This window comes from Penicillium verrucosum, assembly GCF_028828655.1.
Source record: "Penicillium verrucosum strain IBT 35672 chromosome Unknown utg000004l_segment0_segment0, whole genome shotgun sequence".
NCBI lineage: Eukaryota > Fungi > Ascomycota > Eurotiomycetes > Eurotiales > Aspergillaceae > Penicillium > Penicillium verrucosum.
Genome location: NW_026643213.1, coordinates 1246992 through 1270068, shown reverse-complemented (window position 1 = coordinate 1270068; position 23077 = coordinate 1246992). Strand labels below are relative to the sequence as shown.

General features: G+C 34.7%; 1 protein-coding gene across 1 annotated transcript; it reads right to left on the bottom strand.

The window, feature by feature from the left end:
• Window positions 1-14068: 14068 nt before the first annotated feature.
• On the bottom strand, window positions 14069-15838 carry N7516_009936 (uncharacterized protein; the record flags this gene model as incomplete). The annotated part of the gene is made up of 2 exons (XM_057222655.1): window positions 14069-14091; window positions 15760-15838. 2 exons carry the CDS (start codon window positions 15836-15838, stop codon window positions 14069-14071), a joined length of 102 nt encoding a protein of 33 aa, XP_057069876.1.
• Between the last annotated feature and the right edge of the window lie 7239 nt (window positions 15839-23077).

Sequence of the window (23077 nt, the reverse complement as noted above, 5' to 3'; positions counted from 1 at the left end):
ACTCGATATTCTCTGTTTCTATTTTTTATTAGAGAAATTAAGTATAAACGTCAACGGGGCACAGCAGAGACTACTCTAAAAAGAAATATCGTTAGCACGCTTTACAATTCGAGAGGCCTAACACCAGTCGAGAAAAGAAAACTCTATAAATCTTTCTATAATAAAAAGAAAATCGGTAAGTATTAATAGTAGTATATATACTACTTCGGCCCTAGCTTTCTTATTCGGTATAGTAAAGAAGTAGGCAAAAAAATATGAGAATTCTTTCAGTACAGTACCATCCCCCTTAACTAATAAATATATAGAAACAACTCCCGTTTCCCGCTAGATACTATGATTATATACACCCTATATAGGAATCCTCCTACCGCAAAGCCTTATCCCCCCTTAATAAGGCCGTAGTCTATTTGCTAATTATAAGCGAGTTTTCCGACAAGTTCTCACTATAAGACGTCTAAAAGTAGGGAGAATCCCCCGCCACGGAATCAATTACGCTTAAGGCGTAGCGATCTTTTAGTACTACAGCGGTTACTAAAGAGGCTCTCGCGAGCCTAAATAAATAGAAGGCTAACCCTATAAATCGTATACTAACTTTCTAACCTATTCGCGAACTCTATAATTCCCTCTTCTACTAAGCTATTTTAGCGTAGTATTATATACGTAAATACTTAAGGGTCCTAATACTTTGTTAGTTAATAATAGGTTATTAGCCGCTAAAGTATATATTTTAATATACCCTACTAGAACGCCGATCTTAACTACTAGCGTATAGCCACGCCGAAGGTTAATACTTATATATCTTATATAATTTAAATATATAGCCGTTACCTCGTGATTTTAACAGCCACATTATCTATATTATCCCCTACGTAGTTTAACTCTAGTTATAGACTAGGAGAAGAAGACTTACTAAAATTACTTCCCCGGGTATATCTTACTAAGACTAGCTTACATACTAAGGGATATATAATCTCATTTCGGTATCCTAGGATACCGAAATATATATACTTTACCCCTTTTTTGTATTTATCAACAGTGCCTAGTTCGGATATAGCCGTCTATAGAGTACGGGTTTCTATAAGTATAGGGCTTCCTTATCAATATATATATTACTCCCGGGGTTAGATAAGGAGATATCGCGGATCTACTAGTATGCTTCAATCTATAAAATAGCGCTTTAGACATTATATAGTCACCCGCTAACGGAGCTTAAAGAGATATACTATTACTACTTAAATTAACGTCCGACGTAGTATTTATATTTATCTATAAAAGCACGCCTCTATATTAGGATTATAAAACTAGCTAGTAATAAAGGCCTATCCTTCTAAACTACTTCTTCCTACTTAACTACTTCTTCTACCCACTTAGCTATATCTTCAGAATCTTTGATTTAGTGTATTCTCTTATAGCGAAGTATTAACAAGTGTTCGATATAGCGAAAAACCTTAACGCGTGCCCTAATAGCACCTACCGCCTTACGAGACTATATAATAGCCTTATTAAGGTTATCTATCGTATTTATTTTTTCGTATAGAAGTCCGAGCTTAGTTCCGAGCTTATAGAAGCAATCCCTAAGTAAGTAATAGTTAGGGCTAATAGCCTCTATTATACTAATTATAATATAAGCTAGGGCGATCGCTCTATAGAGGTTAGAGGGATCTCCGATATATCTATATCGTACTTCTAGGTCGCTTCCGAGGTTACATAGACAATCTAACCGTAATTCATCTTAATAATCGGTAGCTTAAAGAGCCCGTTAATATAGCGAAATCGCCCTTTCGAGATCTTCTATCTTTACTAATATCTCGTATCGAAGATTAAAATTAAAAGCGAGCTCGACTAAGAGATCGACAAAGAAAGTAGAATCTTTAGTAGTCTCTTTAACCGCTAGGGAAAGGTACCGAATAGTATTGTTAAGATCGACGATAGTTCCCCTAGAGCCAAACCGTCTTCCGAGCCTTTCCCCGAGTTCGAACTAGTACTATACTAAATTGTTTTGATTTATCCTACCAATTTATATAGTATAAATAAGTTAAATCGCTCGATTAAGGTTAGGCAAAGATCCCATAGATTAGAATCGAGTATCGAGTAGTCCCACTAGAAGATCTAGGTATATTTTATAGTTAGGATAGCAGTAAGTAATTATCTTAGTCATAAGCTAAAAATAGTCGATCGCTAAGTTAAGATTAACGATATCTTCTGTTAGATAATATCGTATATAAAGTTGCATCCTAAGGTTCTCGAGGAGCGCGGGGTTAACAGCGGCCCGAAGAGCTAGAAAGCTAAGCCGAAATGCTTTATTAATATTACCTATCAGATTTATAGGCTAATTCTAAGTATAGGAACTACTTTCTAGGGCGCCTAAGCGTAGGGAAAGCTGATTATCGCTCGTTTCACGACGTCGGCTTTAGTCTAGGTATTAGAATCGAGATTCGAATACTCCTACTAGACGATTTAGATACGCTATATAGTCGGTATAAGAAGTCGTTTTAGTCGCAAGCTAATAATACTATACTACTATATCGAGTTTATTAGGATTTTATATTTATAGGTATCGAGTATCTAGCTATATCCTAAGGTTCTATAAGAGTGCGGGATTAACAGTGGCCTAAAGCGCTAGAAAGTCAAGCCGAACTACTTTATCGATATTACCCGTCGGGTTTATAGGCTAATTATAAGCTTAAGAACTACTTTCGAGGGCGTCTAAGCGTAGGGAAAGCTAATTATCGCTCGTTTTATAACGTAGGGTTTAGGCTAGGCAATAGAATCTAGTATTAAGCAATTTTACTAGACGATCTAGGCGTACTATATAGTCGGTATTAGAAGTCGTTTTAGTCGCAAGCTAATAATACCGTACTAATATATTAAGATTATTAGGATTTTGTGTTTGCTAGTACCGAGCATCTAGCTACATCCTAAGGGTCTCTAAGAGAGCGGAATCAATAGCGGTCTAAAGCGCTACGATACTATACCGAATTGCTTTATCGATATCACACTCTACTAGGCTTATAGGTTAATCTTAAGTACTTCTAAGGATATCTAAGTATACGGGAATCCGATTATTGCTTATTTTGCGATATAGGTTTTCGGCTGGGTATTATATAAGGTAAGCTAATAGACGGGAATAATCAAAGAAGGTACTTATAATGCTAAGTCTAAGCGCCTAATATAAGACTCGTAATAAGTGATCAGCGAGACAATAGAGTAGGTTTAAACGGGCTCTAAAGGAAGCTTAGGCCGGAGTCACGGATCTTATAAGCAACGATGCTAAAGGATTATCGGGTATATTGAGAAAAGGGTAGGCTATTTATTACCTTTATAGTCTACCCCTATTCTAAAAAGGCTAGGTACGAGGTACGAGGTAAAAGGTACGAAATAGGCATTAATATGAATTTACTCTAATTAAATAGGCCTATTACACAAACTTTGGATTATTGCTTAATCAACTAATATAACGGGTGGTCTCGATAGGCCGATTCGGGCTCTATAAACGATATAATCTATATAGGATATACATTCCGAGCTATACCGTTTTAGGATTATATAGCCTTTCGATAATAGCAAGTATAACTATATATATTATTATTTTATAGGAGAATAGAGCGCTGCCTAGTTATAAACCATCTTACCGAGCTTTGCGACGCTACTAGTTTACCCGGGTATATAATATACTTAAGACTTAGGACAAATTAGGAAAGGTAGTTTGATCACTACTACACCTATTTGGTAACCGCAATGTCCCGGTAGGTGAATACCTATATAATTTTACGGAGCAGTACTAGCTAGGACTGCCGTTGCTATCGACTTACTATTTAAGCACGTAGCTATAGCTTTCTGAATACTATCTAGGGCTTGAGGCATACTCGTGATAGGGTATATAGCTAGCTCTCGTACTACATTTAATAGAGGTAAGTATAGATTCTACGTTTGCAAAAGGGTACGTATAGGCACATAACGTTTTTAGATAGAATAGAAACCTAATATAGCTTTATATATAAATATAGGGCTAGGACGTATTATCTAATCTACGAGATATTCGTTTGCTTCTAGGATAAGCTATCTTAGGGGACATAACTCTATCCCTAAATAGAGCAATAATAGTTTCTATAAAGCCAAATAATATATAGAAGATAAGGAAGCTACTTTAGTTTATAAATAATCCCCCGAAATAGAGTTAGCTTATCTACTATACCCGATATAGCGGCTCGCGAACCGACTATTCTTCTATAAATAAGAGGCAAGAAGGTAACGAGAGATACAATTGTATAAACTAACTTAGAGTACTGAAAGAAGATAAAGAGGCAATAGAAAGATGCTGTTCAATACAAACTTTATTAAGTTCCTCTAGTATTGCCCTCGGTTCCTACTAAGATTCTCGTGATTAGAACTTAGTATACTAATAGGACTCCCTACCATATAAAAGTCGAGCGAAATAATATTTAGTTTTAAGGACCCTCCCGGCTATAAGACTAGCGATACTCTCGGCTATAATATCCTACCCTAGTTTTAAGATAAGCTTAGTTAATATACCCTCCTCTATTTTAGAAAACTCTTTATTTTAAAGCTAGTACTCTATAATAACACGTATTTCCGAGAAGATAGATTTATAGAATCTACTAAGAATCTATAGACCCGCGTAGATCTTAGCTAACCTAAGTTACTATACGTCTCGGCTAAGCGTAAAGAGGCGGTAGCAGTCGCTATATAATTTCTTCGAAATAAGTTTATAAGAATAACCTCCTATAGGGGCCTACCTATTCGTACGCATTATCGTCAAGTCTATTATATATTAGCCTCCAAATCTAACTTAATAAAATTATAACACGCTTATTACTTATAGGGACTAAATAGAGACTAGGTTTAATTAAGTATACTAGTTCTAGCTTCGACTCCCGGGAAATTGAAAAGATATATCTAAATATCGCCTAAATATAGTTATAGTTCTCAGATGCCTAGAGGACCTTATAGATCCGATTAAGTAGGAAATAAGTAACAGTGCTACTTCCGGTATATACTCTCTATAATTCTTAGTCGATAGGCTCAAATAAAGGCGATTTGCTTATATCTTTTATAACAAAGTCTATAGTTATTAGCTAAATATAGCCTAACTTAATAGGTCTATTCTTTCTAACTATCTAGAGTGTTATATATTCCCGTTCGGATTTTTCTAAATTCTTATAAGAATATCTTAGGATCTAGGGTCCTTGAGTTAGCTTTATAATAATGCCGTGATTAGGGGGCTTACCGTAAGGAGCGAACCACATTTTTGTTAATCGGATACTTACCTTTCTCTAGGAGATTGCTAGGAGAGATCTTTATCTTTATATACTTGAATAGGTTACTTACCCTATTTATATTCTAGAAATGTTTGATATTATATAATAGCCTTAACGAGCTATTACATTACAGAAATCGTTTTAATTCATTCTATAAGCTGATATATATATAAAGCTCGAAAGCACCTACGAAACGATATATTTTATAGGGGCTAGGAACAGAGTAAAATATAAGGCTATTATTTGATAGCCCTACTAATCGCCTACGGGTACCGATCTTGCTAAAATAGATAATAAAGTATTAGTAGGAATGTTAATTTACGATGATTAGATTCTTTTATATATACTAGTTAGTTACTAGTTAACTAAGGGCTCTATTACTTTAGGTTAAAAGGGTAACGTTAAGCCAATTAAATTTCTATATTAGGCCCTTATATTATCAGCTAGCTACTACTCCTTTCTCTACCTTAGAATAGTACTATCGTTAGAAAGGCATTAGGGACTATTAAAGGATCGATAATCTACCAAGTTATATTTTATTCTATTAGGAAAATTACTTTAGTAAAGTCTATTATAAGGGTAGAAAATTTTATAGAAACGCTAGTAATAAAGCTATAGGTTTCCATTCTATCCTATATCTACTCAAACTCGAAGAATAGGCATCCAATTCAAAGGATAATCGGTAGAATATTGTGATATTCCTATTTTTAAAATTTATATTAGGACTTATAGATTTAGCTATAAACGTTAGCCATATAACCTATGATTATACCGCGAAAATGCCGGAAATATTTCTATACTAGCCGATCGGTCGCTAGAGGCCTAGCTACCGAAGATTAGATTACTTTAATAAGCCTAAGAATAAAGAAGAGTACTTACTAAAGACTCGATCCTTAACTAATATTTGACAATATGATTACAGCCGGTTTATTGTTTTTTAAAACAGCCGACCCTTTAGGCGATAGGTGTTCCTCTCCTATGCAAGTAATCCTCCCTTTAACAAATTCAACGCCTAGAGGGATGTTAGGAAGTACAATAGTATTATAATCTATATTATCATTAAGTTTTATAGAGATTGCTCAGGGTCGGGTTACTAGCAATTAAAATATAAGAAGGTAATAGAAAAGACTTATAGTTTATAGGAAAACTCACAAATATAATTTTCGGGTGGTTTAGTGCGTATCCGTAGCAGTCTCTCTGTTTAATTCGAAATATAAACTAGTAGAGGTTTTATAACGTTATATATAACTTCCGAATTTTGAAGCTTATATACCGCTGGTTCAGTTCTCGTATACGGGCTAGAAATATTAGTAACATTTTGATCTAGGCGTTCTCTAATTTGCTCTCTTAGTGGGAACTAGATAGATTGTATCTAGTTCGGAAGAAGAGACCGGAGCGGCGTAGAAGAAAGGTAGTATATAAGGGCAGTTAGACAGCTAGCTTCGGGTAGTATAGAGTAATATATAGTAAAAACTTTAATAGAGATAGAAGGCTTTAAGTATTAGTTATATTTTTTTATTTATATCTATTAGGTTATTAAGGTACCTATTTCTACTCTCTAAGGCGCCGTTTATCATACCTTATTATCGAACTAAAGATCTAACTATAGTAAGTACCCGCGCCTCTCGCTTATAGCGATAATATACTTACCTTAGAAGCCTTCCCCGATTCCCGTCTAATTCCTATATAGGCCGGCAGAAATTGCTTTAAAAGTAATGCTCTTTTTAAGAATTAAATCTCCGTTAGTCTAGAAATAGACGAGCTCGGAAAACCCTAGCCTAGATACTAGGATACTACTAGATATCTATACAGCTTTAAGAAGTAGAAGATCCTAAGAACTATATCTCGATAAAGGCTTTTCTTTCGAGAATGACTTACGCGTCTATATAAGGGATATTTTATAACATCTTAGTTATAATACTATTCTAATACTGGTACTAATGACTTAGAATTTTGATACTTTATCTTCTAAAGTATTAGAGGGCTTAATTAATTTCTTAAGACTATCCTATAATAGTTAAGTGTAGGGAATACTTTAAGATCGATACCGAAGCATTATATATAGAACGGTCCCTTCGAACTTTAACTTTTTATTTATTCTAGATTAAGGCTTTTCCGGTAATTAGTATAAGAGCAAACCATAAATTGAATTATATTTGCTTTAATTAAAAGTAACCGCGCTTTCTAAGGTAGTTACTAATTTCTCTAAGGCAGTTATTATACTAGTCCGTCTAATTTTTGTTTATCTTAGTCTCGCGCGAGCTTCCTAGAGAAAAGAATCGTATTATATAATTTGAAAGTAGTTTACGGATTCTTCGTAAGCTTAAATAGATTATAGCTCGCTCTAATAAATTCCTAGTCGAAGTTTTAGAGGTAGAATAAGCTAGAGAAATTATAGTCTCTTTATCTTATAGCCACTAACTTATCATTTCTTATTTAGATACAAGTATTTATAGATCTACGATAGAGTAAAGAGCAAACTAGCGGAATTTTGAAATATTAAATTGATCGAGAAATATATTCTATTAACTCGAATAAAGCGTAAACTATTACGTTCGCTAGTAAAACTAAAATAAACGTAGGAGCGTAAGTACTAGCCACTATAAACTAACTTGCCATTATAAGACTAACCATAGTACAAAATATATAACTTGTTTTAATATTAAACTTAAAATACTATCTAGGAGTCCGCGCGGTCTTATAAAAGACTATTTTAGATTAGTATCCTATAATACCGCTTAGTCTCTAAAGCCATATTATATATTTAGACGTCCTTTTCTTAGCTATAATATTACTACTTCTCCCTTCCCTATTTTATCATCCTACTATAGCCGATCTCTAGCAGCATCACTCCCAACCACCTATATCGGTAAATAATAATACGAGCGGCCCTTCTAACGGCGATATTATTATAGTTTTAAAGACCCTACTAAAAGACTATCCTTTTAGTATTATAGATAACAAACAGAAGCTCGAGTTTCTACGTCAGCTATATATACCTCTTCGTAGACTGTTCAATACTACTATAACTAGTTCTAAAGCGAACCGCGATCGAGTTAAGAGCATCAATTATCTCGAGGTACTTTAAACCCTACATGACCGTTTCCCCTACTTTAAGGAAAACCCCTTTAAGTTCTAGGAAAGTCCTATTAAGTTATTACTACGATATAGCGAGCAAGTAGAACGAAATAGGGTAAAGACTTTCCTAGAAGGTACAGCTTAGTTAGATAATAATATCGATAAGTAACGTATTCTACAAAGATTCGTGGCTGTCTCCGCCTATAAGCTATTTAGACGAGCGATTCCGACGTTAGAGTCTCAGGTTATAATAACAAGCGTAAAACGATTTCTAATTCGTACGGGTCTTTCTATCTCAGACGATAATATTAATAAATACGGTGATATTATTCGACGAGGGCAAAGATATACCAACTTCTACTAGGAGCTTACAGCCGGTATATTAGTCTATAAAAGTATAGAAGCCGTTAATATTAGCAATAGTGGTATAGTAAATAGGGAAGAATATAATAAGATTTATAGGCCTTTATTTTTCCTATTTATTCTAGATAGTATATAAGCTTCTATTCGACGTATAGCTACTTCTCTACTAACTGCTTTAAAGATAGGACGATAAAGGTCTCGTTAGAGAAGATTTCAATCTAACTATCTAATATCTTCGTAGAATTGACATCAATAAGAAGTCCGAAGAATTAAATACAACCTTTATAGCTAAGTTCTTATTAGATTTTTATTCTAAGTTTATTTAGATTACCGAAATCGACCTAGGGCAAAGCTTAATAGGTAAAAGGAAGTATAGTACGAAGATATACATAAGAGCTAGCGGAAAGAGAAGTAAGAAACGGAATCTAAGGTCCTTTTCTACTATCGAGACCTACTACGTAGGGAGTACCGAACGACTTAGTGAATTTATTCCCGGTATATAGCTTCTCGCGCGATTACTAAGTAAGGGATCGTATATGCCCGATACTATAGGGTCTGCTTTAAACTATCTTATATAGTAGGCCTTAGGAGCCAGTTAATCTAGAGTAGGACTAGCATAGTAAGCGGAGTATAGATCTAGGGATAATATATAGGAATTAGTCAGTAGTAAAGTTCCGTCCCGTTCTAACACTTTAGTTTCGGCTATATACTCTACAAACCCTAGCTAAGAGAGATCAACTATAGATTTCGTCCGTCCGCAGTCACTATAAGTTAAAGAAATAGTTCTTAACCTTACTACTCTTAATTTTATAACCCTATAGTATCCTATATCGAATAATAGGAATGTCCTTAATCTAACGGATCTCGATTTTATTACTCCCTTACTTAATATAACCGACCTAGATTTTGTTAATACGTAGTCCTCTTTCTTCCCCTACTTTTATTCTTTTAAACAAAATATACCGCTTACTTAAAATCAAGATTAGCTAGGATTTGATTATAGACTTCTCAGCGACTCGAGTTCTTAACCTTCTATACTAGATATAAAATATTTCCCTTAGGAATCCCTACCCGAACTTTCTTTAATATATATATCTTTATTCTATTTACTAGAGGATACGATCGGTCTTCGTATCTAATAGTATAGCCTTAACTATAAGATATAGGAATAAGTTCTCCTTCTTTTAGCTCCTAGCCTAAGTATAATAACCGAAAAAGAGCGACGCTAGAGTTCTATATTTATTAGTACGTAAACTATCTTAGAAATACGACGCGTACTAACCTACGCGAGCTACTAGAGAATTTCCCGTAATTTAATTTCCGAACATTACTCTATAAGTCTAAATCTAGGAGACTACTTCTATTCCGCGTATAAATTCGCATCTAGCTAGGTTTTTAACTCCTCTACAACCATACGTTCAATAGGATTAAGGTTTTGCTAGAGGACCTCGTCGCTATTAGGCAAACTTATATAGAAAGGTAAGAGATAATAAACTTTTAAGAATATATAAGCCCTAATCGCGAGAATACCGTACGCTAGCAACTTACCTTCAAAATACTACAAAATTATAAGATACTAAAATATATATCCTACGCGTTACTATAAGGTAAAAGCAGTTAATCTTAGAGCGCTCGCTAGACAATACGATTAAAAGGCTTTATATAAGGTATAGCACGACTACTAATTCCAATCTACCTAACGGCCGGTCTAGCAGTAAGGTTAGTTTTTCGACTACCCCGCGCGAAAATCTATTACGTACTACTCTAAGAGCCCTACCTACTTATATTAGCTATAGTAGTAGGATTAAAGTAACGTTCCGTAGTAACGTTTAGAGAAAAAGGAAGACTACTTAAAAATATAATATAAAATTGTTTACCTCGCTAGCATCTATATAAATTAGAGGACTAAAAGTTTAGGACAACTTAGGACCTATAAGATAGGCAAAGATAACCATTAAATCGCTTCCTTATACTAAGTTATTTTCAATTGCTATTGCCCTAGACTATAAAACCTCCGCCACGCCCAGAATCCTTAGTCAGTTGGAGATATAGACTCTCTAACTCCTTATGTATTAACTCCCGACTAGCATTTTCCTAAAGGTATTTAAAGTCGAGAAGTTTTATCCCCCCTTCCGCTACGAGAAAGTTATATCGGTTCGCATCCCTATATAAAAATCCCAATTCGTAGAGTTTCCCTAAAGCTGCTTTATAGATATCTAGATCCTAAATAGAAGCAGGGCGTCCTTCTATTTTCTCTAATAGAAACCCTATAATACGTCCGTTTTTATAAATATAGCCGAGGAAGCGCGGCGTTAGCCCGGAATACTCTAGCAGCTAATATACTCTTATTTCTCGTTCGATATAAGGAATCTCCTATTCGAAACGAGCTATTTTAGCGATAACGATCGCTAGCGTTTAGAAGATAGTTAGGAGAATCGGATATAAGACTGCTTCGAATACCGATACTATAAGCAACTTGGTTCTCTCTAACTCTAGGCAATTAAATAGGGCGTGATACTATTAACACTTAACGCCGGCTAGTAGTCGGTTCGAGATAGAAGTTCTTAAGTCGCCGCTAGTTTTATCTCGCGAAATGTGGGCTACTATCTATTTATCGTACTAAGGAAGGCTTAGTAGGGACTAAATAGGGAATAAAAGCGTATCTCTATCGAAGGTTTTAGGAGATATAATAATATATTTGACTTAATTTCCAATTCGCAGTCGATATTTACTTTTAAAGGAATTATTATTATCTACTTCTATAGAGAGGACAGCCGGATGCTTTAGGTTCTCTAGATATTAATAGGAAGACATATTTATTAATACCCCCTTACTATAGTCGAAAGCTAGGTTTATAATATATGCTTAAAATTACCTTAACCGCCGCTATACTTACGATTTTTCTATTTTCGGAAGAAGATAGTAAGATACTCTATTATCTAAAGGATCGATATCTTTAGAATTTATAGGATAGGAATATCGACTAGGGTTAGGTAGGCTAAGGAAATCTAGACCCCGCTACCGTCTTAGCTTAGTAGTAAGGCTTATACGCAATTTACTCAATTAAATCAGCCATATATATATACTAGCGATTAGCGCACTTTATATATATAAATTAAGTTGAGAACTCAGTAGGTAATCATCTTTACAGAGTCTTCTACAGTAGTGATTTTAGCTCCGCGGTTACCCGAAACACTAAACTATATAAAACCTACTCTTAGTAGATCTTTTATTGGTCTAGGGCTTTTTTTCTCTCTAAATTTGGAGGAAATAGAGTTAAATTAACAATAAATAACGACTATAAACCTCGTATATAATACCTATAGTACTTTCCTCGTCTTTATCTTAGTATGCTAGAGCCGCTAGTCTAAATACTCCTATACTTCCTAAGCTAATAGGAACCGAGGTAATATTCGGCCTAGTAGATATAAAATATTCGCTTAGATTATCTTTTAAATAGTAGTAGTATCGGATTTCAGTTAAGCTCTTCTTTTATTATATCGGTAAGAAGTAAACATTTAGAACGGCCCTCTACTACCTTACGAGTTTCTCGATAGTATAAGTAAAGCTCTATTCTCTATATTAGTTGCTTCTACCGATTATTAGCGAACGTATAAGTCGTTTGATAGTAGAAAATCGTAAGGAGAAGACTATTCCCTATATCTAAGCCCTAATTAACTTCGGATACCTTAATAAGTCTAAATATACGATTCAAAGTATATCTAATATACGTATAGCTATAGGAAGGAGTAGGAGTTCGTCTAGTATTTAGACCGCTAGGGAACAAACGTTAAATACAGTCTAGTCAGAAAGGTATTTAGTAAAAACTCGAGCAACTACTATTTAAGGCACCTGGTCAAGCTAGATATAGAGGTTAAATTTATAGATTAAATAGGACAAATCGTAGAGGAATAAAGTATAGTATTATACGTTAGATAGCTAGAATATATCCGCTTTTTAGGCTCTCCTTTATCAATTCTAGGTAGTATAGCTATAATATACTAGTAAATAGGCTCTATATAATAGTTATTCTCTTCTTCGAAAGTAGCCTCCTATCCGAGTAGATATAGGTAGCTCGGGTAACCGGTTTTTACCCTCGCTACTCGATCTCTATAGGAGCTATGCCTATTTATACCACTAAAAATACTCTAAAAAGCTATCTTACGTATATACTTTATCTCAAGCCTCGTATCCCTATTTCGTACCCCTAGTACCGATAATACCTTTTTCAATACCAAGTTAATACCTAGCATACGAAATCCCGCGTTCTACTCTATAAGTCTATTTATCGTAATAAGGAAGTATATACGACCCTATAAAGTTGATTTTTTGATTTCGGTTTAAGCCCGCTAGTTAGGCTTACGGAAGTCTAGGCGGTTACTATCTATAAGCTAAAGTGGCCTAATAGAGAGAAACGACCGTAATACGGGAATTTTATATAGATTTATTTATTAAGTATATTCTAGATAAGGCTTTAAATAATCTTAGTTAGCCTAATTCGGCTTTAGTCATATAAAATTGCTTTCGGACTAAGGCGAGAGTCCGTATTTAGGTTTCCGAAGACTACTAGAGGCAATTAAAATAGTACCGCTTCTAAATTAGGAGGGATATAAACCCACCGAATTCGCCACAAAAATTATATACTTTAGTATATAATACGTTATAAAAGTCGAGTAGAGAAATATAGATAGCAAGTCGTATTCGTAATAAAGTATAGAAGAGGTTTAGTCTATAAGAGACTACCCTCTAATACTACTAGAGAGAATCTACCATTTATCTTAACCGGAAGTTTATTTATCGAAATTTAAATAGAGAATATATATCTAGACAGTATAATATATTAAATAAGAGCTCGAGGGGTAGCCGGTCAAGGGAGCCGACTCTAACATTTAATATCCGCTAAAAGAGTGTTACTATTAACGGGCGAATATCGACGTATTTACGGGGCGAGAACTAGATAACGAATAGACAGTAGTCTCTATAGTAGTAGGCGGTAATTCGAATAATAGCTTCGGCTTATTCTTCGTCGAAATAGTGTTTAGTGGTAGAACGATATCCGTAAAGTAAAAGGGTAGTCATTCTAGAGGTTTATTCAGTACGGGGTACGGGGTAGAAGGGGTAAATCTCGATAAGAATCGCGACTCTCTAGTATACCCCTAAATACTTCTTAGAGGCCGGTATTATCGTATAAAAGACGCGCTAGATTACGGACCTAGGTAACTAGAATTTATTATATAGGAATTTCAATCCTATTAAAGGGGGTTTTATTATTAATAGGAGCTCTTCGCGGACTTAAATACTTTTTCCTTATAATAATCTAGGTTTTATACCCGCTTAGGTAATCCTATCTAGGCTAGCAAGTTACGGCGCTCTAAAGTAGAGCTAGGAGTAAAAATAGGCTAATCAAGTCTAGTACTTACTATTCCTAGAGACAACCGTAGGTCCTTCGAGGATCGACTAAAGAGTCTTTAAGGTCGGTATCCTCTTTATAGAGATTCTAAATAATAGTAACGAAGAAACTCTAGGTAGTTTCGCGGTTTTATTCGCGAGACCTATATCTCCTCTCTCTAAATTCGCACTTAAGATTCAAGGAACAATAAAGCTTATAGGGCCGGCTTATACGTTCCTATAGCTAATAGGGCAGTCTCTAGGATCGACTTCCTTTAAAGATAAATTAAGAAATTTAAGGGGCAGTTTTATATATAGGCCCTATCGACTTTAGGGATATATAGGTTAGTACTAGGAGCTTCGCTACTCTAAGCCCTTCCTACGGGTAAATTGTAGGTTATTAGGCTCGAGCAAAGTACCTCTAGGATCGACTAGAGTCCCTAGGGCTAGTATATATATAGCAAAAAGAGATATAGACCATCTTAGTTTAGAAAAATAAGGGAAATACTACCTAAAGATACTTCTTTAATCCTAGAATAGCTAGTGGTTACTCTAGGAGCTTTATATAGGGTTCTAGGAGTAATATAGCTCTTAGGAGAGGTAATCTATATTCCTACAGACGAACTTAATACTCCTAGGAAGCTAACCCGCGATCCTAGGAGCTTTTAAACCCTCCTAGATATAAACTCGTCTATCCCCGGATAGAAAGCTTTTAAGGGACTCTAATAAAGCTTCCGCGTATCTAAGAGCTATACCATAGATCCTAGGGTCGAATATAATCCTAGGAACGTAAGGGGTCTCACGACCTAAAATATATAGAGTTATAATATATCTACTAGTATATATACTTTTATTATTTTTTCCGATATCTCGAGACCGCGCGAATAGTAAAATAAACATTTCTATTAGTACTATATTTTTAGGCTCTATAATAGACCTATTTGAACCCCGCTAGAGTAGATAGTAACTATAATACTAGCGACGATAGAAATAGAAGGGGGAGGGTATCTAAAAGAAATAGCGAGAATATCTAATAGAGAGCGCGATATTTTCGTTCTTTACCCTTTACTAAGATACGTAATACCGCCAGCCTAGGTTACGCTACTAAGCGTAGGACCTAATCAACTATATATACCGATTAGTCGGTTCTAACCGTTCTAGAAAAAGGCCTATATATCGTACTATAGAAGTAAATATATATATTCTTATAAAGTAAATTAGAAATATAGGATAAAGATAAGAAGTAATTCTATGAATTTATTACTAGCTAGTCTTCTTTACTTATATTTATTTATCTAGAACGGAACGTACCTAAGATTCCTTAAAAAAGTAAAGGGAGTCCTAATAGTAGACTACTAGTTAGTAGTAGATTCGAGAAAGCCTTTTTTAGTATTTCTAGGTAATAGATACAAATAGTATTACTTTTATTAAGTAGCTACGCGGACGATAGGATAAAATGGTATAATATACTTAGTAGCTTTAACAGAGACGCGCCATAAAACGCGCGGCTCTATCGTAGTATCGTTATAAAATATAGCCTAACAAAGGTATATATTTGCGTAACTATTAGGTTTAGATACCTACATTTGATTCAGCGCCCTAGTTATCTAAGAATAGTCTAGCTATAGATTCTCGGCGGGACCTAAGATACCGTAGATAACGTTAAAATCCTCCGAGAAACGGATAGTGCCGGCAAATATACCTAGGAAGTCTCCCTCATAGATAGGCATAATAGAAGAGACAAATAGAGACTCGTCGTCTTTAGGCAGAAGAGTAATAAATATAGACTTATCTATCCTACCTTCGTATACCGATTTATTATTATATAGTATGCCTAGAATATTAGTCGAGATAGATACTAAGCCGTATTGCCTAAAGCTTTCTTCTTCGGTATTAACGGCCCACTCGTTCGAAGCATTATCCTAAGAGAGCTCTAGTACTTTCAACCGTTCTAGCACTTGAGGATTAGTAAGGTAGCTAAGACGCTTCGAGTCTCCTTGCTTTAATTTAGTAATCCGCGTTTCTAGTTATTCGAAATAAGGGCGATACTCGTTTTCCTATCTCAAAACTTTATCTATAAGCGGAGTTTCCGATATTTTAGAATAACCTCTATAGAAACTATCAAATTCTTTCGTACGGTAGAAGAGAATTTTCTTAATACTAGCCTTACGTATATAAAATATATTCTTCTAGAAAATACGGTATTATCGCTAGTTTTCTACGCCTAAACTATACCCAGTATCTTCTATAAATTTCTTTATAGTAGCTTTTTCCGCTATAGTAAATCTATTAGCCAGGCCCTTAACGGGTAATAGCGTTACTAGGTCGATTAGCGCGGCGTACTTAAGAATAATTAGCCAGAAGATAGTTTCGTTATATCTTATCTATATTACCCTACTAGTAGTTAAAGTAGTGTCTCTTCGAATAGCGTAAATTACCTACTTATAACTATATCTAGAGAACTCTTAGGCGTACTCCCGTATCCTCTCGAGCTTAGTTGTTACTAGGGCTATACAGTCCCGCTATCTATATTATACGATATTAGAGTTATATTTAATATATTATATTAATATTATTATTATAACCTTTATCTCGAAGGCTAAGTTTAGGTATAACGGCAAAGAGCTATTAAGGGGATCTAATATAGATTCGGGGTCGTCGACTTCGGACTAAACATAAACTATATATCTATTAGACTTTCTTTAATCTAGATAAACAAAATAATATACCGTTGTTTATACTTCTAGCGAAATTAATTCCTTAGGTGCCTTATCTTTAGCTATCCTATTTCTATTAGCTACTAACGAACCGGGCGGTTAATCTATTAACTCCGACCGGTAGTTTCTTTTTCTCTTTTTTTCTTCTTCTTCTCCGTACTAGCTATATCGCTATAGGTTATAGGACCCTCCTTCCCTATCCATTTTATAAGTCGATAGGACCTACGAGTATTATATAGTAGAGTCGGAGGGGTTTCTATGGTCGCTTCCTTAGCCTAAGAAATAGGCTCGGTCGCGCCCCTAGCAATTACGAGTCGAGCTTTATAAACTAAAGCGACCGTTAATGATCTATTCTCTTAGATATTAGTAGGGGCTAACTTACTATAATCGGTAGCGTAGGCGATAACTAGATTAAGGTGCTCCTTATTATCCTTAATTCTACAAATTATAAATAGCTCTCGTATCTTCTAGGCTATTAGACTTAAAATAGCCTTATCTATAGCGGGCGATAATAATAGTAAAAGACTAAGACTACGTCTTTTATTAATAAAGATAGAAATCCTTCTAGAACGTTCGGGGTAACTATTATCCTCTAGTTAGGGGAAGGAAGAATAAGCCAATTAAATCAAATATAGGCGAGGCTTATAAAAATAGTATCAACTAGGCTAAGGTAAGACTTAACCGGGATTAACCCCCTCTTTTTATTATATCTATATCGGCTATTTATATATTAAAGAGCAAATAAATCAAACTATACTATTATATAAATAGTTCTTTCCGTAACCTTTACTATCAGGATAGGTGTAACGCCTATCTAGTATATACCTTACGCATAAGGATAGGACAGAGCTTTAGGAATATTAGTATCTACGCCTAAATTTTCGAATCATATCCTTAAGCGTCTCTCTATATAGTTTATTCTAAAAATAGGACTATTCTCGATACGCTAAAATACTAACCGTAGGAATAAATATAAAGCCGATATATGGCTACACGATATTCTAGGCTAAGCAATATCCCAAATTATATACGATATCGGTCGGATATAGTAAGAAGTCGATTTTTCGTAGAAATCGAGGCTCGACTTAAGACGTTAAGATAAATATTCCGGGTGTTTAGGATATAGGTAAGCGTCTATGAATATAAGTAACTTAGATGATTTCGTGATTAACTCCGAGTCAACTATTGAATAATTAAACCGGAAATGATAAAGGTTAGTTATATTAGTTATTTAAAGATAGTGATAAAAAGTAATAAACGGATGGTAGGTGAGAGACGCGGCCTCCTAGATAAGAGTACGGTGGTCAATTACTACTATTAGCCGAATATACCTACGCTTCCTAGGCCCCGTACACTATCATATATATCTCCTAAACCTTAAGAGTCGCGCTCTAAGTTAACTACGTGAAATCATTTAGGCCTCTATGGTCGGTCGATTTTATACCTTATATTCTAGGCTAGATATTTAGTTAACTAAAAAAAGATGCTTTCTACAATAATTATACTATAGAATAAATAAGGGTAGAATAATAGCGTATAAACATAAAGGCGCGTTAACCGCCTAATAAATTGGTTTATTATTATACGGCCTATATATAGCCGGTTTTTATAGAATCACCCGAACTATAACGAATATCATAACCTTTCTATATCTATACAATACTCTGTAGTAGTATATATATATAACTTTACTAATTTATAGATTAATTAGCTATTAATAGCCGTTATAATATCTAGCCTCGCTTTTCTAGATAGTTAGGAGATAATAAGCTAAGGTATATAGATCCTTTCTCCTATAGAACGTGATACTATAGCTAACGATATAGAAAAGTGAATCTAACAAATAAATACTATCACTTCAAGAGGTATAGTATAAAGTTCTTAAAAAACTAATATATGATCAGGGATTAGGTACTCTAGTATTCCTTTCTCCACCTTAGAGTAGTATGGCTAACGTTCACTTCTCCTTATAACTTTATTATAAGCTCGTACTTAGTATAGCGACCTCTCTACTCGTATCCTAAGGGACGAAATTAACCTATAGAAGCTTCTAGAGCATTAACTATTATAGTCGCAGCTATATAAGCCGTTTTTGATTATATACCTAGAAGCAAACTAATAAGGACCTTATTACTTTAGAGTAGAGAAGTAAGTAACTAAAAGCTAATTATATTCCTATTATAATACTATTATATAATTAGCCGGCTATTACTCCTTTCTCTACTTTAGGGTAACGGACTCTCTAGACGTTAAAAAAAGAGCGGGGCTATAGGAAAAAATATCTAGCTTAATACTTAATACCTTTTTCCCTCTTCTCGTTTAGTTAGGCTATACTATACAGATTAATACTCCCGGTCGAAAGGGCTAGTAAATATTATACACAAAACCGGGCTAATAGGTATAGTACCTATTAGTCCGTTTTAGTTAAGAAGTTTGTGGTATTTAATTAGAGAGTCCTAGCTTCCTCTAGTCTTCTTAGACCCTCTAGTCTTACCGGATCCTTTAGTTTTACCGGACCCTCTAGTCTTACTAGACTCTCTAGTTTGCTAGACTCTCTAGTTTACTAGACTCTCTAGTCTTTCTAGAGGCAATAATATTAGAGTCGTTTAGTGTTAGCTAGAGATAAGGAAGCGCTATATAAGGATCTAAGATATAGATTCTCTTAGACTCCTTATAAGCTAGGAAGACCGAGTAGTCTAAGAAGAACGAGTGGTCTAGGAAGACCGAGTAGTCTAGGAAGAACGAGTAGTCTAGAAAGAACGAGTAGTCTAGCGCTTTAAGGAGTAGTCAAGCTAGCTAATAATATCTCGCATTTACCATCCCTATTTAGGTTAGTAAACAGTAAGTCTCTATATATAGTCTTCTTTTATATAGAGCCTTCTTCTATATAGAGCCCTCTTCCGTATAGGGAACTATATATAGAAAATTACCTTATATAGAATTCATTATTAGACCGCCAATCATAGCTATATTCTTAATAAAGTAAATTAAACTATTAGGATAATAGTTATATACAATCCCTAACTAAGGATAGGAAAAACAAAGGTTCTTTCTAGTAAGAGTTCCGCTTCGGTCTTATAACTTTATATAGGTTGTTGCGGTATATCTTTATCAACCTATAATAGGTCCTAATCTATCACTAGCATTAGCGCTAGATAGTAGGAGTTCTTAATAGGTTAGTCATCTTTTTATCAGAGCTATAGTTTAAGATATACTAATTACGAGATAAGGAAAGCCTAAAATCCCAAAATATCCGCTAATAAAATATATACCTAGCCTATCTCTCGGATACGAATTCCCACGTATATATCCGCGCTATATATCCTACTATATTCGTATACCTTTTTTATTAGACTTATTTTATAATAGTATTGTTTTTACCGTATTAACTTTCTTTTCGAAACAATATCCTTTAACTTAGTAGCCTTAATAGCGGCTATTAAGCGCGTTACCTTAATATCTAGAGGTACTTTAGGAGTAGAGAAGCCTATATAGAAAATATAGATTATAGGGACTCTTATAAAACTTAGATCCGCTAATAGAAAGGGGCCTAATAAATATAAATATTATTATACGAAGGGGAGTCTTTAATCATAGAACGCGAAAAGACCACGATATTCAAAGTACTATACGAAAATCGGTCCTTTATATATTAAACTTATAAAGGTAGACCCCGCATAAATAGAAGGGCAACAATTACTAGTATTATTTATAGTCATCAAATAGGTATAGCAATATAAAACGACCGTACTTTTAACGTTATTAATATATTACCCGCCATACCTTTTACGTATCTACAACATTACTATAGTATACTTTCAGCACTAGTAAATCCTTAAACCGTCGGGTATTATATTAATATACGATAAAATATAACGGTTAGGAGTTAACCGAATCATTAATACCCTATTAAAAATTAAAAGGTCAACTAACGGGTAAGAGAAAATTTACAAAACAATTGATTATTATAGAAATCTAACTATAAAAGAATAAAAAACCAATTAATTCATTTATCTTTTCAATAAACGTGGTAGAAGAAATAAGGTATTTATTATATATGATTAGCTAGGGAATATACTCTACTCTATTAGGCGAATTTCCTAATACCTAGGCACCCCCCCCCTAAGTCTAATATAAGAATTATTTCATCCTACCAACCTAGAAAAAATCCTCTATAGCATACCAACTTTTATACTAGATTCTATAGGCATTAAATCTAAGCTAGTAGTTCCCCCTATAATACGGAAGGGGGCTAAGATTTAAGGTAGAGTGCCGCTTAGCTAATAATATTTAATAATTAGGCCTTCTTTCTATTGCCGCTCTTATTACCCGCGTTCTAAAATTTATACTTCTAAAATTGGTTATAGTTATATATTCTAGACCCCCTTACTAGGACTCTTATTCCTAGGATCTATAGTATAGTTCCTAGGCACGCTCTTAGTCGATCCTAGGGATTAGACTTAAGAGTTCCTCGAGGACATGAGGTATTTCTAGGATCACTTAATCCGTGCCTAGGAGCGCGTCTAGCGTTCCTAGGCTATAATTAGTTCTGGGGAACTCGATTAGTATTCCCGGGAGCCCTATATCTTATTCCTAGGGTTTATAGGTCTAAGTCCTATCTAGTCGTACGACCGTAGCCTATAATCTTAGCGAGCCCTCTAGCTGCTAATTAGCGTCCCCCCTAGTCCTAGGCCTAGAGATATACGTCCGTGGTTAAAGAGCTACGACCGTAAGGCCTTAATTCTAGGCCCCGTGATCTAGAACAGTTAACTTAAGGCGAATTACCGACAGCCGTAGACGTAGGTCTATAGCCCCTAGTCTAGATAGGCTTTAGAGCTAGTAACTAGCGGCTACCCCGGCTTAGTAGCTATAAGGGTCCTCGGTCTTCTAACTACGGTCTATATAGATTATAGGTATTTTGACCTAGATCTTAAGTATATTATTTATCACCTTCTACCTATCTTCGAAGCAACTTAGCCTCGGAGTAGGAAAATATATCAGCGGATCAATTACGTCTAGAGAATCCTAGCGTATAGGGCAAAATAACTAGGGGTATCTAGAGCCGACCGGCTATAAAAACGGTAAAATAGTTATTTACCGCCTATTACTTTCCCCGACTACTTATGATTCCTCTACCCGTCTTATTATCGACGACGAATAATTAGTAAGTAGGTCGATAACTAACGATCCTTTACCGCTCCCGTTCGGTTTAATATCCGCCCGAGCGGGTCGACCTAGCCCGTTTATTTTTATACTAAGAGATAGGCCATCTACTTTTTTAGTCACATTATCGTCTATACTAGCCCTAAAATATAAGACGTAATACATTAATAGGTATAGATTTCCCTAGAGTTAAAACCTATTCAATATCTACCGTATAAAAACGTATATACGACTAACTAGCTAGCTTATTAACGACCACTAAGGAAACTCTCACGTCTTGATAAACCAAAACTATCTCAATATTACCTAGAGGTATACTATAAAGCGACTCGATACCTATCTACTCTATATCTTATTTTAGTTAACAATCTATATATTAGTTTTTACAACCCGATCATAAAAAACCAAATTCTATCCAAAGCAGTAAGAGACGCTATTAGCGAGCTTAATAGAATCAATAGCCGCCTTATAGATAGAAACATTACTAACGGTTTACAAATTAGTCTCGGTTAAATTTAATAGCAATACTTTATTAAAAAGTAGAAAACAATCTAAAGAGTTTAGGCGTGCTTTAATTATCGACTTTTACCGCTCTACTTTAAAATATCGACAACTCTATAGTATACCAGGGGCAGCAAAACGACGACTATATCGAGCTAAGATAGGAGACATAAAACTTATTCGTATATCATAAGAAGTAAATCCACTTTCTACCTATTAAACTAGCGATCTTATTCTTAATACCTATATTTCTATCGTTATCTATTTATTTCGAGGCGAAATACGCTTCTATATATACTTCAACCCTACCGAGTTATAATACAAGCTAGGCTTCCGAACTTAAGGCTTTTTCTAATAATATACCATTATAAAAGTATTATAAAGGTTTATTCAATTTTAATACCTAGCTAAGACTATCGTATATAAACCGAAAATATCGCGGTAAAGGTCCTAGGTTACTAAAAACCCTAACAGCAGAATTATCCGCTTAAGTTTACTATATATATCGTTAGATATATATTCCGTTAATAGGGCCCTACCTACTAAACTCGTTAGAAAATTTCTTATTCGATTTCGCGGCTAATTCTA